Source organism: Triticum urartu, chromosome 7A (assembly GCF_056163025.1).
Source record: "Triticum urartu cultivar PI428250 chromosome 7A, HENAU_Tu73, whole genome shotgun sequence".
NCBI lineage: Eukaryota > Viridiplantae > Streptophyta > Magnoliopsida > Poales > Poaceae > Triticum > Triticum urartu.
Window position 1 is genome coordinate 82,077,087 of NC_141879.1, and position 17,665 is coordinate 82,094,751.

Consider the following 17,665-nt stretch of genomic DNA (forward strand, 5'->3'; position numbering starts at 1 on the left):
GTGATGAACTTTGCATTGTTGATGGATGGCAGAAAGGCCATCGAGGCATTTGGGACCAAATGATGGTCGTGGTTGTGATCGTCGTAAGGATCACGAGTTGTTCTTGAGAAAGATCACCTTGCTGGTGTGTTCTGACCACTTTGGTGGTGTGTTCTGACCACTTTGGTGGTGTGTTTGTGATCTGACCACTTTGGTGGTGTGTTTGTGATCCAGAGATGATCACGGTTGGTAAGCTGTCCCGAGGGACGTTCGAGCATGAGCACAACATGTTGGCATATAGTGTTGCACTTTTAATAATTGATTAAATATCATGATATTGTTTGTCATTATGATGATGCCTGTTGTGAGCTTGCAAGTACATTCAATGTACTGACCTGGCATGTCATGCCAGATTTCAGGAAAGTGTCATTGGAGGAGAGCGTTGTCCAAGTCTAGATCGTGTCCACATCGGTGTCCCTGTGATATGGAGCTTCCGCCACGACGTTATTCCGCTGCCACGTAGTTGTTCGTATCGAGGCCCATTTATGTTCACTAAATAATGTACATATTGTTCAGCCGCACCAAGTGTGCCGCTTGGCCTCGACAGCTGTTATAATGTAATTCTCTTCCGCTAGCATCAATAAAGCGGTTGTTATTATGTACCAAGATGTTGTGCGTTGCCAGAAGACATGGTCTCTGGGCTGGCAATGTATGGTAAACCGGTCGCTCTGAGCCGGGGTGCCACAGCGAAGCTCCCGGTCCAGCCGAGGTGACGGAGCAGGTTGGTAAGGTGACGTTGCAGCCGCCGTGCCAGCCAAGGTGTTGAAGCGGTTCGGTGTGACAGACATCGGTTTGAAGAAGCTACGGCTCAGCCATGCCGATGCTGGTCATAACTTGTGACGCGGTCAATGCCGGATTGATGAAGTGACCGAGCGGTGATGTCGGCGCGCCTGACCCGTGCAATCCGTGGGGCGATGGTGTTGGTGATGATTTAGCCTTCGCGATGCCGAACTCTTGTTCGGCTTACCGAGCTGATGATCCGATAAGGTTAGGCTCGGCTCGATGAAGCGACGATTTGTCTAGCGCAGGTCGGCATACGTGGAACAAGGGCTGGTCTGACACCGGCACTACGGTGAAGATTACCTCTGAAAATGAGTAAAATTTATGAGCATGTGTTCGGAAACAAAACACAATACCCTAGAAAGAGATTCTTCCAAAAAGTTTATCCAATATCCCGTTGATGAAAAAAGATGAACTCAAGTCAGATTCGTATTCGCGCAGAAAACAGATCCGAAAAGGATGCACTAATCGGAAGGTTGCTGGAGTTTGAACGGTAGGATCGAGCTGAAATTTTGAGAGGTGGTAGATATGGAAATTCTGCAGAATATGAATGGTTGGATCTTCCAAATAACCTCCGAGCTAGGCCCTGGAGACCACGGCCTAAACTCGTCCAGATTCCTGTCCAGACTCGACAGGCCTCTGGTATATCATAGATCGCCGGAGATTCCTTCATCGAAAGGCGACGTAATTTTACAGGGTTGTTGTATACTCAATTCTGCACAATTCCACCAAAGGGTTCGTCAAATCGACTTCTGAGAAGACGGTGACAGCAAAAACAAGTCTGTTGTACAGAAAAAACTGTGCGATCGCACGAGGGCAATGTTGACGATGAGCCCCGAGGCTCCATGGACGAGTTTTTCATGGTCTCGGTTGAGATTTGAGCCGATGATGATGAAAGTATCCACCTGATCTTGATGATCTAACGTGGAGCGTGGTCCTCGGTCCAGCTGAGGTGACCAGTCGAGCCGGCGACAAAGATGCCGACATCGACGATAAAGCTCGGCGTCGGAAATGACCAGAATTCCCATCGCACCGTGGCGACTGCCAGCAGGCTCTCAATAAAAGCACCAATGTCAGTTATATATCCGGCATATCTCGTAGTAGGAGTCCTAAATTAGGCGTCTTGGAGCGATGGTAACATGAACACATGATTTTACCCAGGTTCGGACCCTCTTGATGGAGATAAAACCCTACGTCCTGCTTTTGATTGTATTCATATGGGGTGTAGTACATAGTACATGTATCTACCACGAGATTGTTCTAACAAATATTAGATTGTCTATTGATTAGCCTGGCCTCGGTTTATATAACACACCGGAGGCCTATGGTTTAGAGGAGTCCTTGTCTTGGGCATCAAGTCTTGTGAAATCCTTCTTGTATGCGGCATAGTCTGTCCGAAATGGCCCATAAGTGAACCGCCATGGGGGTCCTCGGCCCGATCCAGCTGGTTGGAAGACAACGTGGTGAGTACCTCCTAGTTCAGGACACCGTCAGCCACATACTTGGCGTAGTCGGTGTTGATGCCCCACACGCTGCTCGGCTCGCCGACCCTGTAGGTCGCCACCGACGCGGTGCCTAGCAAGACTACCGCCGCCGCCACGGCAAGGAGAGTGATCTTCATGGCAGCCATTGGTTGCGGTTGGAGTTGGACAGAGGAATGCAAAGCACAGGAGATGGAAGGTTGATGCTTTGCCCGGGATGGGGTTGTTGTTGTGTTTGTGCTGCCGTGTCGGACATGGCCCATATATACACATAGGAGGCCGTAGAGTGGCATTTGTATATTGAAGATTTGAAGGATGGGGCGTTGACCTGTTGACTGGGCAGTCGGGGTAGGTGTCAGCTCATCCGAGTTCAAACCTTGACTTTGACGTGCAGTGCTTGTGAAGTTTCTTCTATAAAAAAACCAACAAGAGTTAGTCTGGGGTTGGTCTCTTTTTTTATTATTAAAGATATGGTGTTGACTGGTCATGTGCGTTTGAACAAGCCAGTACTACTCGTGCTCGGTCATACGCGGCCCGGGCTGGGTTGGTGGTAGCCGCTAGTGGCTAGCGGATCGACGCAGATTCTCTACCTGGGTCTTTTTGATCTCGAAACAGGCTCGCGCCACCAAAGTACATGGTCAAATGATATAAAGTGAAAAGATAACTCTCTAACATAGTAGATCTTGGGACATCGGGTGCATGACTATACCGGAAAAAAACATGGGGAAGAGAACACGGGCACCACGCCTAGCACACCTAGTCTCCATGAAAAAAATCTCAAGAGAGAGAACGGCGCCGAGCGTAGCCGCTGTCGAGTCCGTAGCGGACATGGGTCTTCGCCAGCCTTGACACGGAAAGGAGAACCAAAACAACGTCTTCAAGAAGATAGTGGCGCCCGCTGGGTATTGTCGTCGTCGGCACCAAAGCACGAAGCTTTCGCTTGACAGCTCATCTATGCCATCACGATGATGCCAAGCCATTCGTAGCGAGTTCCAACTCCTATATCCGGATCTGGACAAGGCCTATGCCAATGACATGAAACGCGCCCGAGCCACCAGCCGCTACACCCCTCGCCGCCTACACAACCAAAAGAGTAAAGCCACCACCGCCACCATGATGCCTGCCGGAGAGCCAATCATGGGGACCACCATCCGGGGCCACCACCCCGGCATCCCTGCCCAAGACATCGCCACCCCACCACTTGATGACGCGCCAACCACAACAGGAGGTGTAGAAGGCCTTCCTTGCACTCCTAGCCCGGCATCAGTCTCTGGATCTGGGTCCACAACTTCGCTGTAGGAGGCGTCAACACCTGCATCCCTAGCTAGTCCCGACGGATCGTGGGGACACGATCCTGAGACTATTGATGTCCACTGTGTAGGCGAGAGCTAGCACGACGCCTAATCCGTGGCCATTGGTGTCGATCTGTAGATGGGGAATTTATGAAATTATTGTCTCAGTACCGTTTTTGCCAAGTTAGCTAGTCCAGTCAGCACCACTAAAATTGACTCTAGAACCACCTTGGGGGCTAATTGATCCAGGTTTGCACATTTTATGGGGTGATTAATATATTTTGTAGGCAGGGGGTGATTAATCTGGAATGGGAGTTCGGGGGGAAATTGATCTGACGGGAGGTGGTGGTGGTGGGGGGGGGGGGGGGGGGTATACTTTCCTTTTTTAGAACACAGTGAGTTGTGGCCTGTGATGTGGCCTGTTGGGCTGCCACTTCTTAGTTCCCGTGGACCGAGGCTAAGGCCAAAAATTACACTTGTCGATAGAAACAGGCCGGGCGATCGATCTCCTGGTCGCCTTGCCTCAAAAAAAAAAAAAAAATTCTCCTGGTCGCCGGTTCGTCGCCGCCGCCGGCTGTTCCTCACACTCTTGCGGATCCTCGCGCCGACGCTACGTCAGCGACCAGTCCCTGCTAGCCCCCCACCCGAGCCTGCTTCGCCGCCCCTCGTCTCCAGTCCAGCTCCGCCGGTGATGGCGACCGAGCAGCCGTCGGAGAAGAAGAAGCCGCCGCCGGAGAAGAAGGCCCCGCTCCCCAAGGTGGTCACGCTCAACAAGGCGCTCAAGCTGGTGAGCTCCGCCGTTCCACCGCGCCTCGGTTCCTCCTCCTGCTTACCCTTCCCTGCCTGTTCATGTTTTCCTCCTATCTAAAAGGGGTTAGATTCAATCCTCTGTGCTTAGGTTAGGTTATATAGGTGCATGTAGAACTGCACTGCTGTTTTTCTGATCTGGGTAATTATCATGTCTTCCAATCAAGGGTCATACTCACCCATTTAGTATTTCACTCTCAGGCCCAGACATGGGTGGACGGAATGAGTGCGCTGGAGCCGGAGGAACTGAACGATAAAGATTTCGAGGGTCGGCCGTCAGGGTATAATTCGTTTATGCCTTCTTGTTAGCACTCATTCCTGGATAATCTGTGTTAATAAGCTGAAAATTTTGGTGTAGGCTTGGTCTTGGTGCGAGAGTGGCGCCAAATGCGAAGCGGGCAGCTCCCACTGATCCAGTGGAGAGGAGGTTGCTCGGAAAGGTGAATGCGCAGAAGAGGAAGTCTGCGGAGGAGGATAAAATAAATACCCAGGGGGTGGGGGCGAGCGACGATGATAGCGGTGAGCCTCAAGGTAGAACCAGTGCTTGTAGCAAGAAGAGGGAATTGCCTTCTGTTACATCAATGCCGCTAGGGAAGAAGGCCAAGTGACAGTTTTCTGTATGCATGAAATACATGGCTTGATGTTCCAGTCACAATTTTGCAAGTGCATAAGATTCTATTAGCATGTACTGCTTAGTGCTTTCACTCTACAATGTGTATTTGCTAAATTTAAGGGCATACCGGGGCTTACACCCTGTCATGTACTGCTTACACCGTGCAGATTTCACACCCTTTTTCTGTTAGATCACCGTCATATAAGCAAAGTGTGCTTACTTGATGGCAAAAACTCGTTTTTTCTGTGATCGCATATAAGCAAAGTGTGCTTGCTTGATGGCAATTCAGCAAACGAAGAGTTTGTTGATGGCAAATAAGCAACTTCCTCTATTTTTTAATGTTTATTGGTACTCCTTCTGAAGTTCACAATAGCCGGATTTGCTCTAGGGTTGTCCTTCTGAAGTTCACTAGAGCCGGATTTGCCATTTGATCCCCTGAAATTTCTACTCCACCTATTCCAACTTCCTGTCGGAGTTGCAACTTTATATCTCTCAGAATTTTATTTTCATTGACTAAATTGGTTTAGATGTTATCTTATTGTTTTATCGATGAAAAAACAGATGTTACCTTATTGTATAGCGAAAAAATGAATCCTTATTTCTCAAGAATATATGTTTGAAGGTGCATCCAATACATCAAGTTAGTTTTTTATTCTTATGACTGTTTTGGTTTTAATGGAATTGTATGCAATATATGTGAAATGACGCGAAGTGTTCATTCTTCTTGTATGAGAGAGAGAGGGAGAGAGAGAGAGAGAGAGAGAGAGAGAGAGAGAGACTGATTTTCTGTTTGTCCTGTCTTATTTCCTAAGGCCATGTTCGGTTAATCCCCTTGCCACAGGGATTGAAAGAGATTGGGGACGTTTGAGAAGGATTTTGACTTGCAAGGGATTTAATCCCCTTCGATCCCTTTCAAACCTCTTCAAACCCTGCCAAACCGAACAAGGCCTAAATGGTGAATCCATGTGGAAATGAAGGATCATCCTCCCGCTCTCTTGTTTCGATCGGTTGGATAAGCCAAGGCTGCTGCATTGCCCAAAACTAACCCATGTAAGCATCAAAACTCTCAAATACATATGTTTTCTAAGTGTTCCCTTGAATAATTTATTTTCTTGCCCATTTCGTCAGCTGTCCCAAATCCTTGTTTCTCTATACTGTTTCATTGATGAATTACATTTTTCCTGAAATATCACAATCAAAAGAGCTTGAAGTTGAATGACTTCTCCAGATTGCAATATCCAGACACACTAGATCAATGGACTAGTGACAGGACCAGTTGAACTTATTGCACAAATCGTAGGTGCATGCTTACATAGAACAAATAGGGGAACAGGGAGGGGATATGTGTAGTCTAGGGAAATTGTGAGAACTTAATCAAATCCTTATTTTAAGTAGAGCTTCTGTCCCTGATAACAATCTACCATTCTGATCGGTATGAAAGGTATTATCAGAGCAGTTAACTCAAGGACTTCAAACTTGCGATTTTTAAAATTAATAAAAGTTGGGCCTGTTTATCACATTAAATTTTGTGTTCTACTTTGAAGGAATATCATATCAATTCTCAAACGATGCTATGCTCAATTGTCATGTATCAGTATGCGCAGCCGAAGCATCAAGCATCTCATGGCCTCAAGACCATTTTAGTAAAGCTTAAGTCAAACTTATTTCTCTTGGATTACCTCTTGGTTGAGTTCTTTAGTGGAAGCATTTCCAGCTTCTACCTCCAACCCACATGCCTCTCTCCATCTTTCAGCTACCTGTTCCACTTCTTTTATCCCAACAGTGAGCTCTTCCACCTTTGGTGTTCAAAAACAGATGTCAGGTTCTTCTCAATTACAGGACTAGCAAATAAAAGGAACTGCATAAAAATAAATAATGTATGCCTTCATTAAGCTTGATATCATACTCCGCATCCTGCTTTTCTCCATCCTTTGCTTCTCCGTGCACTCCTGAGAGCCTGACCTCCACCTCTCCTTGGCCAGATCATGAATGCTACAAGCCTCCAATTCCAGGAACCCCAGTCCATCCTCGGAAATCCTTTCTTCTTTCTCCTCAGAAGCTCTGTTCAGGATATTATCTAAGATCTCATGCACCGATTGGAGCAAGCCGACAATCTTCTGCATGGCAACCTAACCTTGGTTTGATGATCCATGGCTGGTAAGATTCTGGTAATATGCCAGGCACCCTGCCATAGCCTTTGGAGATGCGGATTTGTTTTCACACAATTGGGCACTCAGGTGGCGTACATAACTGCATATTGCTTCATCTTTAATTGCATAGTTCTTAACATAATAATGATACAAGAGACAATTGTTCATGTGTTTATGACTGCATTTCTTCGGAAGGGAGACCGAGGTACGAACTACGAACAGAGCAAACTAATTCTCTCAGGCGATGGTTCCTTGCCCTATCTTGTGGTAAGCATATGTCATACAGATCACAGTGTATCACACAAATGTGTCGGCTAGTAGGTTCTTCTCGAGATCCATGCGATCCTCAGGAAAGTAAATGGGCAAAAATGTTACAACTTTGTCAATGCAACAATAGAACACACTTTTCAGCCAGTATGCACACACAACTCTCTAAAAAAGTGGCATCCATCCTCAAGGGTGACGACGGCAATGAATAGATGAAAGAGAAGTCACTCACCCTACCTCGAACATCTACCACCATACAACAACCCAAAATCTGACCAATCAACCCGATACACACGGAAAGTCATGGTAATGGAACAGGTGTTCCCCACTGCTGGAACTCCACTAAATCTCTGTTCACGATCGACCTGTTGTGAAGCCAGAAGGTTTCTGCAGACTGGTGGAACCGCCTCACCTTCCTCTGCAGCTCCCACATGATGGCAGTCATCGCGGAGCAGGGCTCAGTGTCCTGGGCATACACCCACATGCATCTCACCTCGCGTCCACGGGCAAGCATCTCCTCGATCCTTTCCTCTGCGTGAAAATTCCAAGGCTTTGATGCTCGCCGCAACAGGACTAATGATGGTATAATTGCAAAGGAGAGAAGAAAATTGTGGGGGTATACCTGGTATCGACTCAAGGTACTGGAAAAGTTCAGGACCGATCTTGGACGATGGCCATTTTATCGATATCTCGGTGTAGTCAATCACATTCTGGAAAGGGAGCTCAACCTCATCTGATAAAAGAACTGGCACACATTCCTGTCATCAAAATTGAAAATTGTGAACAGCTGACTCAGATACTAGGTGTAGGTATGCACTCAATATATATTTTTGGGGAAGGGAGAGCTCACCACAAAGAAAGATTCATAAAAGCGAAGCGTCCACGAAGACTCCCCACGAGGAGCTAGGCAAAACTTTGCATTCCTCAGGTGTTTGAAGTAATCAACCCTACCCAATTTGTCAGGCCCAGACAACTTCAGTTCTGGAGACTCCAGCTGCTCATAAAACATAAGCACATCCAGTCTGGATAGAGTATGTATAAGCCTCGTCAAACAGAAAGGAAACTAACCTAATAAATTTTGCAAGCACGATTAACCTTGGATATATCTTTCCTACTAATAAAGGCTGGAGTTGGTAGTGAGTTCACATGTGGGACCAACAACCTTCACAAATAAACAAATGTACCTCTACCCACATTGAGAATACCAACCTTCCAAGAATATAAATAAACAAATGTATTTCTACTCACATGTGGGACCTAACACAAATAAACAAATACACGACTACTTTCATGTGAGACCAACACTTATAGAAGGCACAATTAACAAATGCACAATTGTGACTTCAACTCAAAACAATGCTCTTGTTTTTTTTTCCCACCAAGTTATTTCAGTTTTATATCACAGAATAAGAGATTGGCAAATTGTAATTCCAAAATGACAATAGATTTTGTCATCCTATTCGGTCGACGACCTTGACAGTCAAATTGTAATTTGAAATGTTGTGTCTGTTAAAGGACGCACTATGGTTACTCAAGATTTTCTAATGCCTGAGTCTTTTCTTGTATTTTCTCTCTCTTTAATAGTGAACAGCGCACAAAGGCCGCATGATGCCAACATATTTGGACGATTTCCTAAGCCAGCGACCTAACTCCTCGTATTTTATTATTTTTTTTCGAGAAAACGCATGAGAGCGTGCGTTTCATTGCATTGTAAAGAGAGAGAGTTTGGTTACATTCCTCCTAGGAGGCTGTTAACAGAGACTGAATTAGTGGACGTCCCAAGTCTGGCGTATTTTATTATTTCGTAGCAACGCACGTGCATTGTGCTAGTATAAGTAAATACTCTGGCAAGCACCCTAGAATACCAACTTGTATGTCTTGCAATGTGAATTTCTGACAATAGAGCATGGCGGAATAGCAATAAGAATGCAAATCAAGGTTTTATCTTCTACTCTATTATTTAAGGTGTCCTGCCTTAGACGCTTAGGCGATAAGGCGCCCTGGCAGTGCCTTACAAATATGCCCGCCTTAAGCGCTTAGGCGTCCGCCTTAGGCGCTAAGGCGGGTGGTGCTCGCCTTAGGACGCCTTACCGCCTTAAAAACAATGCTTCTATATACCAATTCATTCAGAATCATGTCGTTGCAAACATTGCCATAATAACTTTTCTTAACGGAGCCATGATAACTTTCAGTTTAACCCACAGAAGCCATACTGATTAATATCATATGTTAAACTGTATTTGGATATCAAAAGAAAGACAAACCTTGTCAGGATACTGCTTTGCCAGCTCCACCAATTTAAGACGGCCTACTTTTCCCTGGGCACGACCAAGAAAGTTTGCTAAATACTTCCTTTTCATCAACGGAATTGGTTGGACAGCACGAGCATCAGGTTTCACCATAGAATCATCCACATTCCCCGGAATAATAATGTCTTTCCATGTATTAAATGCGCTTATACCTCGCTTGTCAGTACGGTCACCCTAAAACGAGAATGCAAGTCGCTATGTAAGATGTCAGAAGTAGACTGCAAGTTGAATTATATCGAAGACAATACTGCAGCAGTAAAAACCAAGTCAATTGCCTACACAAACTCTGCAAACATGTTGCAGCTATCTCATGATATACATTAAACAAAGACCAGCAGACACAACTGCCAGTTTTTATGCTGGGATTTGGGTAAACATTGATGTGATTATATTCAACAAGACAGATCGAGATATGCTAGGTGTACAGCAGATGGCATAGCAAGAACAAATACAACATGTAACCTAATTGTATCACACGTATATACACATTTACCCAAACTGAACTCTTGTCCCACTGTTGAATCAGGGAGCCTTCTTGTAATATTATAAACATAAAACATCAAAGACAGCCGTGGAAGCAGTTTCTAATACTTTGATAAGTTATACTAGACACGTTTATTAGAAATGAACAAGGGAAAATATGAAGAGCAGCGCGAGTGGCTATGTACCTCCGGAGTGAGGATGATGGATCGATTAAGAAAAGTTGCCCACGAGCGAAACAGATGAGCTCCAGCGCCACTACATACTCCACAAAACAACAATGTTCTTACATGGTGTACAAGGGAACGTTTCCTCAGCCAAAAGACAATGCTGACCAGCTGTCTGATTTGATTTGGGGTGCTCAAATAGTAGAAAGTGGTACCTTGGGAAGACAAAAATGTGGTCACGCCCACCCGATCTGCGGAAATATGGCATCTGACCCAGAACCTGCAGGGAACGAAAAACGGTCCAGTCAAGAAGAGAACTTGCGGTTAGTAAACTTAAACACACCCGAGTGAAGTGATCAACAAGTTCTACTGGGGGCTGGTTTATATACCTTGACATATGTCTGATTGATTTCCTTGTCGGTGAGACCCCCCGTCATGCGAACACATTTGACATAGCTGGGAACAAAGAAGAGATGCGCTTCGTCCTTGTCCAGTGTCCTGTACCTTGACCTCAGGAGAAGCTGGTGGATCTTCACCTATCACCGTAGCAAGAAAAATGAGACCTGACTGGCATCAGTTAAAACTGGTTTAAATGTTGTGGCAGTGAGACATTCATGGCAACTGAGGTCGGAGGTCAGGTTTGCGGCTAGGAGTAACAATGGAGTAGACGCGGAGGTGTAGGAGTAGTAAGCAGCAGCAGTTAGGTGTAGTATTATGTGCGGCACAGGGGTTGGAAGGAGATCCGTATGGTGTGGAGTGTCCGTACCTGCGTCCCCCACTGGCCCTTGAGGCAGGCGGCGGCGGAGACGCTGCCGTCGCGGCCGCGGAGCAGCGCGCGCAGGCCGTCGACCTCGTCCTCGGCGTAGACGTAGACGCGGAGGTGGTCGGCCGCGGCGGGGAGCCGCGGGCCGGGGGTGGGGAAGGGCGGGGGAGGGGCAGGGGCCGAGAGGAGGCGGGTGAGGAGGGAGGTGACGGCGACCAGGAGGAGGGCGCCCGCCTGGTGGGCCGGCGTGCACTGGGGGCGGCTGTGCGGGCCCCGCATCGCCGGCGGCCGGACTCGCCCGCGGCAGCGAGTCGGAGAAAATGCAGGAGGAGTAGATGTTTTTTTTTCGAACGCACTGAGCGCCGATCTACACCATCGATCGGACCGGGCCTGGCTACCTCGGTTCTCCTTGTGCGGCCCACGGCCCACGGCCGCCGGGCATCCGAGTCACGCACCACGCCGTGCTCCTCCGTCGAACCACGTCACGCGTCCGACGTGCCCCCCTCCCATTGGCCGGCGCCGCCACGCTCCGTCACGCGTCCCGTGCCGTCCGATCACGCGCCCCACGCGCCAACCGACGGCCGGGATCTCGCCCGCCACCGCTTCAAGACTGACCGAGCTGAAGAGGAAGAAGAGGAAGCAATTTCCATCGGAGATGGCGAGAGGAAGCGCTGCCCTGGTGGTGGTCGCCGTGGCCCTGGCGGCCGTGCTCCTCCTGCTGGTGGCGCCCGCGGCGGAGGCGGCGGGGCAGAAGAAGCCGGCGACGGCGGCGAGGCGGGAGGACGTGCCGTACATCCGGTGCCAGGTCTGCGAGCGGATCGCGCGGGAGATCTCCGCGCAGGTCGCCGCCAAGCAGCAAGCCCTTCCGTCCTCCAAGAAGGTACTGTGACTCTTCTGCTCATCTGGTTAGGAGGGAGAATTCTGAGCCGGCTGATGAAGTCGAGAGAGTTTATGTGTGTGGGATTTTAGGTGCCGGAGATCGAGATCATCGACATCGCGGAGAATGTGTGCAACCTGAAGAAGCAGGAGGCGGACTGGATGCTCCGGATCGACATCGTCGAGAAGGGCGATAAGCTCGAGGTAAATCTGCTGCAACTTAGGCGGATTCGTGCGTTTTTTAATTCTGCTGACGGGAAATTGCTCTGAGTGTGAGCTATGAACTGCTTACTGCTGGTGCGCCTCCAGGCTCCAAAAGATTTCAAATCTGCTTCACCGCCAGCAAGTGCAATGCAAAATGCTAAGTAAATAATGCGACTCAGATCGTATACTTTGTATACCAAAGTGGCCATAATTGGAATTCAACGAAACAGTTATCAAACAGATTGGCAATCTGAACGACAGTATGAATTGGATGGTTTCATTTAGGAAGTTCCTTATTCGTTGACTCGGTGGAGAAATTGACTCTTTTAGTTCATAATTTATAGCCACATGTAGCTAGTTCTGTTTCCTCCTGGAAATACCATTGAAATTTTTATATCAAACAGAATTCATCTTCAGTAGGTGTGATACTTGCACAAACCTAGCATCTCAGTCACATTCTAATCCATCAAAGTATTTTGCAGCTTGTGGACCAAGATGAGGAAGGGCACTGTAACTCGGAATGCAAGACCATTGAGCGTGCATGCCAGGAGGTGAAGATCGATTCATATCTAGTTTATTATGCATTTATACAATTGTACTGTCTAGAACTTATTAACATACTAAGATCTTGGTTTCTTTAGAGGTGATAATCTTTCATGAACTAAACATCACTGTTGAGTAAATGATATTGTGATGATACTCATCTAAAATGAATCATGATTTATCTATGCCAATTCTTCAAATTAGTTGGCGTTTTTCTTTCCACAATATTTATTCTAGTTAGAAGGCCATAAGGCAGCACCATTATTTCTGTTGAACTATGTGATATGTTGTGCTTTACTGAACAAAACTCTTTTTAGGTGATGGGTTATGCTGATACCGATGTTGCTGAGTTTGTCTACACAAATAAGCCTTCAGTTGATCAGCTGATAAAGTTTGTCTGCAAAGATATTACCAAAGCATGTGCTGCAGATCCACCACCAGTTCCAAAAGTAAGCATTTCCAGTCTTGTTTCTGCCCCCTTAATTAGGTTATTATCTATGAATATTGGGCAAGTAGGTAGGCTTTACCACTTCAGTGTGAAATAAATGTCAAATTAGAGTCTTCTTCCCTGCCACTGACTACACGTCGTAGTGATGATCAATCATGGAATTTGCAAGATGGCTTTATTTTGGTACTTGCATCAAGGAAATAGGGGCAAATTTTGGTGCAGGTCAAATATGGACATGGATACTATACTAGTCTTGGTCGAGCTTTATCTGTTATCTTTCCAGGTCTTTAGCTCACCATAGCTTTACTAGGCAGGTTTACTTCCATGTTGGCCAACTTAACTCAGAGGTAGTTAAAATATGATATTAAGAGCAGAACACTAGACCACACAGAAATGCATCTGATCTGTCTGCTGTCTAGTAAATTCAGTTTTTTTAATTATTATGTGCTAATGCGCATTGATACAAATTCCATATAAGATAGACTAAAAGAAACCTTTCCTAGAAGTAAAAGAAGGAGTTTATAGAACCTCCAGCCATGTAAGCAGATACTTCATAAAACCAGGGCATGATTTAGGACCTGATTATAATGCCTGTTTGAATGCTCTGCTTGTAAGTTGTAACAGTTAACTGTCTGCTGCTAAGAAGTATCTGGATGTTAGGTTTTGAGAACCCTTTGCAGGCATTTCTGATACACATCAATTTTAAAAATTGCAGGACCGGGTCCCTGGAGAACCCTTTGCAGCAAAGCCCTCAAAGGATGCTGAGATGGAGAAGATAATGAGATCAATGGAGGTACATATTTTAGCTGTAACATGTGTAACTATATCCAAGAATATGTAAAAATACAACTGTTACATTACACTATTGTTGATGACAGGGCATGCCAGGAGCCCCAAACATGAAGATGTACTCCAGAGACGATCTGATGAAGAACAACTTTGGCGTTGAAGGTGATGAGGATGATGAAGATGACGATGAAGACGAGGATAGCTTACCCAAGAACTTGGTATGTTACCATAGGTTACCCAAATATGTTACTAGGGCTGGCTCCTCACAGTTCTCCGTGACTTCTCAGCGAAATATGTTTATTTGAACTGCTGAGGGTTAATTGTATTTCCTCTGCTCCTTGCAGGGAAACATTCTGAAAAACAAGGGTCCGCAAAAGAAAGACCTGAAGCAACAGGTGGTGAAACAGATCAAGGATACCGGCAAGAAACTGAAAGGGCATGTGAGCAAGGTGTCCAAGGCGGTGAAGAATTGGTGGAAGGGGAAGAAGAAGCCTGCAAAGTCCAGCAAAAGCGAGCTATGAAGAACATACAGCATCCTCAAATTGGTTCGGCGCGTCAACCTTCTGTGCAGAACTGGGGTAGAGAACAGCTGCATAAACGTGCACGATGATTTTTTAAGGGACTTTTGGTGTACACTAGTAGAAAGAAGTGGACTCCACTCTGGAGCTCAAAGGGAGGTAGTTTTACGTGGTTGTTCAGGCTCCAGTTGATTTTTGGTGTATGTGGTACTCTGTAAATGAGCGGACAAACTCTCTAAATGAGCGACCGTGCTATTTAACGTGCACAAGGGCTGGAAGCAAATCGAGAGGCAGGGAAATATGCGCGGCGGCCGATGTGTGGCGTAAAGCAGCGAACTCGTAGCAAATCATAATTAACTGCCTTAAGCGAAGGACCGAGCAGCCCTCCGGGTAGCGTCCTTTAGCAAATCAGCACCGTTTAAGATGGACGTGATCGAGATTTCGTCCGTGCACCGTCGTGTGCACAGCAGTTTCGGGGCAAAACTAATTTTAGAGAGAAAAAGCATCCCAAACATGTTTGAGAAAAATAGGGCTTGCACCGGTGTAATCTATTTTGTCAACTTAGCCGTAATTATATGCAAGTATACAAGTTACCACTACTGAAAAAATTGTGTGGTTACCGAGTTTTTTCATGTTTGCCCATGCGTGGCTAGCTCTGGCGGCAGCGTCACCACCTCCTCCTCCCGCTCCTTCCCCTCCGTGCCGCCCTGGCTCCCGAAGGCGTCGGAGGCATTTACGTCTGCGGAAGCATTGGGCTCCTGGCTGACCGCTTTGGGCTTGCGGCCGCACACCGAACACATGGTCGGGGCGGGTGCCACGGTGGCTGCGACGCATGCCACGAACAGGGACAGTGAGACGGGGGCGTGGCTGCCCAGAGAGGGGAAAAGCTTAATATCCCGCGGCGGCGGCGGCAACCACCTTACTATCGTCGTCCCCGGCAGGGCGAGGAAAGGCTTGCTCGGGGGGTGTGGACGAGCTCCTCCTCCTCCTCCGCCTAGAGAGGTTGTTGCTTGTCGGAGGCTTCCTCTCTTTCCCGCGGGGAGCAAAGCCTCCCGTTTCGGCCGGTTCGGGTGTTCAGGTTGTGTGGTCGTGGTATTGTACTGGTTTGGTTCTTAAATTGGGCAAAAGAGCAGTGCCACATGGACGATAGATTTTCGGATGAAATCTGGACGACGGATCAAATCGTGTGTTAGGTAGCATCTTTTAGCAAATCAGCGCCGTTTAAGATATGGACATGATCCATATTTCGTCCGTGCATGCATCGTCCTGTGCACAACAGTTTCCCTCCAGGCCGAGTTCGGATGTGCTAGATAGGGCACTGGCTAGTGGCTAACCCGCCCTTTGCCATATGCACCGGGTAGGGCAACCGCCGTTACACTTTTTTATCCCATGTCAACTGTCCAGGCCAAAATCTCCACATGACGCTAGCCCTGACAACGCCCACAGTCCACTTGTCGTGGACCCCCGAGGCGGGTCGCCGGGGTGCACCTTCGGACAAATTGGACGACGCGAAAAGTGTCAAAAGGCCCCGCGACACGACACTAGAAAACGGACGGCGTGAAGGGCACTCTCATGGTCTCGGAGGACAATGCTATGCAACGGCATCCTTTTTTAGAGAAAAGGCGTCGGCCGAGCCCGAAAAGAGCTCGAACCTAGCCTGACTTTGAATTAACAAAGCCATCAACCGGCCAAGATTACAGGGGCACCACATTACAAAGAGAAGAATGCAATGCAAAGCGGAAAGAAGATACATAAAGCAAGGCAGAACGGCACAATGACAACAATGGAGCATCGTTGCCGACGCCCATCACTACGCCTACGCCAACTAGCCAACTAGGTACTTGGGAGGAGGGACATGCCGTGCAAGCATTGAGCGCCGGTTACATCCATGGCCAAACTTGGGCAACACTTGAGTTGTCTCCACCGTCGCAAAGGGCCACTACCCTTTCACCCAGGCTCGATGGGTGCCGCACCGGCGACCAGCAGAGTGGCTACACATAGCCCAGCTCCAGGTGACCGAGCTGCCAAAGGAGAAGCAGCCAACGCTGACCCACGAGCAACGGAAGACCATCCTGATGAGAACCAATCCAGCAGCGGCAGCACGGAGCAAGGGGCGCGAGCTGTCGGACGAAGGCGCGCATCCATGACGAAGACCGAAGAAGAAGAGCAGGACAACCAGGCCGCCATGCTTTGGAGCCGAGACACCAACCGCTCCACCACCAAGAGCAACTCCCGACCGCCGCCTTCAAGAAGGAACACGCCACCAAGGTGCCGTCGACGCCCAGACCAGGGGAGAAATGGCTTTCGCCGGAGCTCAGGGAGGAGGCGGGAGGGGGAGGGTCCACCCCAAAGCCTCCAAGGAGGGGCTCGGCGTCAAAGACGTCGACTTTGGGGGGCCGCCGCGCCGGCCAGGGGTTTCCCCCGGAACCACAACCAAACGCCAGATCCGGCCATCCGGCACGACGGGACGATGGACGCCACCGCCAGGGACCAGCGTCGGCACGGATCGGAGCAGATCGGGCCGGCACCGAAGCTTCACCATGGAGCTCGGCGGACTGCGAGGTGCCGCCGCTGCGCCATCGACCATGACCTCCACGCTGCCCACGCAGCCGTGGGAGGCCACCCACCAGCACCCGCCGGCGCCACCCGCCGCCCAGGCCGCGCCGCACGCCGCCGACCAAGGCCGCCGCCCCGGGGCCCGCAGCCCTCCATCCGAGGAGGAGGCGCCAGATCCCCGCCGCCACCATCATCGGGGACGCGCGCCGAGCACCGGGCGCCCCTCTGGCAGCGGCGGAGAGGAGGAAGAGGGGGGTGGAACCGCGGTGGCGGCGCTAGGGTTACCCCCGAGTCGCCTCAGAGGAGGCGACACGGGGGAGGGAGGGGGGGGATTGATGCCAAAAAAAATGGGTGATTGATGCAACGGCGTCCTTGCTTTGCTTGACCCAGGTACCTATCTTTTTCGCCACGACTCATGTCTAGCAACGGCATTTTTCTAAGTCCACACAGAAACACCAAACAATGGGTGATGTATACGCGTTCGTAGCCTAGGGGAGAGAAGAGCACGCGAGCTTTCCTTGAGTTCTTTTTTTAACGCAAGTTGATCATTAACAAAGTTATCGCAAGCTTTTTTTTTTTGACC

At 48.5% G+C, this 17,665-nt stretch overlaps 3 protein-coding genes across 3 annotated transcripts; 2 read left to right on the forward strand and 1 right to left on the reverse strand.

Moving 5' to 3' along the window:
- Positions 1–4,026: 4,026 nt before the first annotated feature.
- LOC125523282 (uncharacterized) lies at positions 4,027–5,351 on the forward strand. The gene is made up of 3 exons (XM_048688334.2): positions 4,027–4,379; positions 4,601–4,680; positions 4,758–5,351. Exons 1-3 carry the CDS (start codon positions 4,284–4,286, stop codon positions 5,005–5,007), a joined length of 426 nt encoding a protein of 141 aa, XP_048544291.1. The 5' UTR covers positions 4,027–4,283; the 3' UTR covers positions 5,008–5,351.
- Positions 5,352–7,470: 2,119 nt separating this feature from the next.
- On the reverse strand, positions 7,471–11,507 carry LOC125523279 (Exostosin family protein). The gene is made up of 8 exons (XM_048688332.2): positions 11,152–11,507; positions 10,775–10,921; positions 10,601–10,665; positions 10,407–10,476; positions 9,694–9,912; positions 8,280–8,423; positions 8,052–8,187; positions 7,471–7,960 (listed from the first exon to the last, which is right to left on the reverse strand). The coding sequence occupies exons 1-8, from the start codon at positions 11,425–11,427 to the stop codon at positions 7,731–7,733; spliced, it is 1,287 nt and encodes a 428-aa protein (XP_048544289.2). The 5' UTR covers positions 11,428–11,507; the 3' UTR covers positions 7,471–7,730.
- Positions 11,508–11,754: 247 nt separating this feature from the next.
- On the forward strand, positions 11,755–14,795 carry LOC125523281 (nucleophosmin). Its single transcript, XM_048688333.2, has 7 exons — positions 11,755–12,028; positions 12,118–12,228; positions 12,711–12,779; positions 13,089–13,220; positions 13,935–14,012; positions 14,098–14,226; positions 14,353–14,795. Exons 1-7 carry the CDS (start codon positions 11,804–11,806, stop codon positions 14,527–14,529), a joined length of 921 nt encoding a protein of 306 aa, XP_048544290.1. The 5' UTR covers positions 11,755–11,803; the 3' UTR covers positions 14,530–14,795.
- Positions 14,796–17,665: the final 2,870 nt, after the last annotated feature.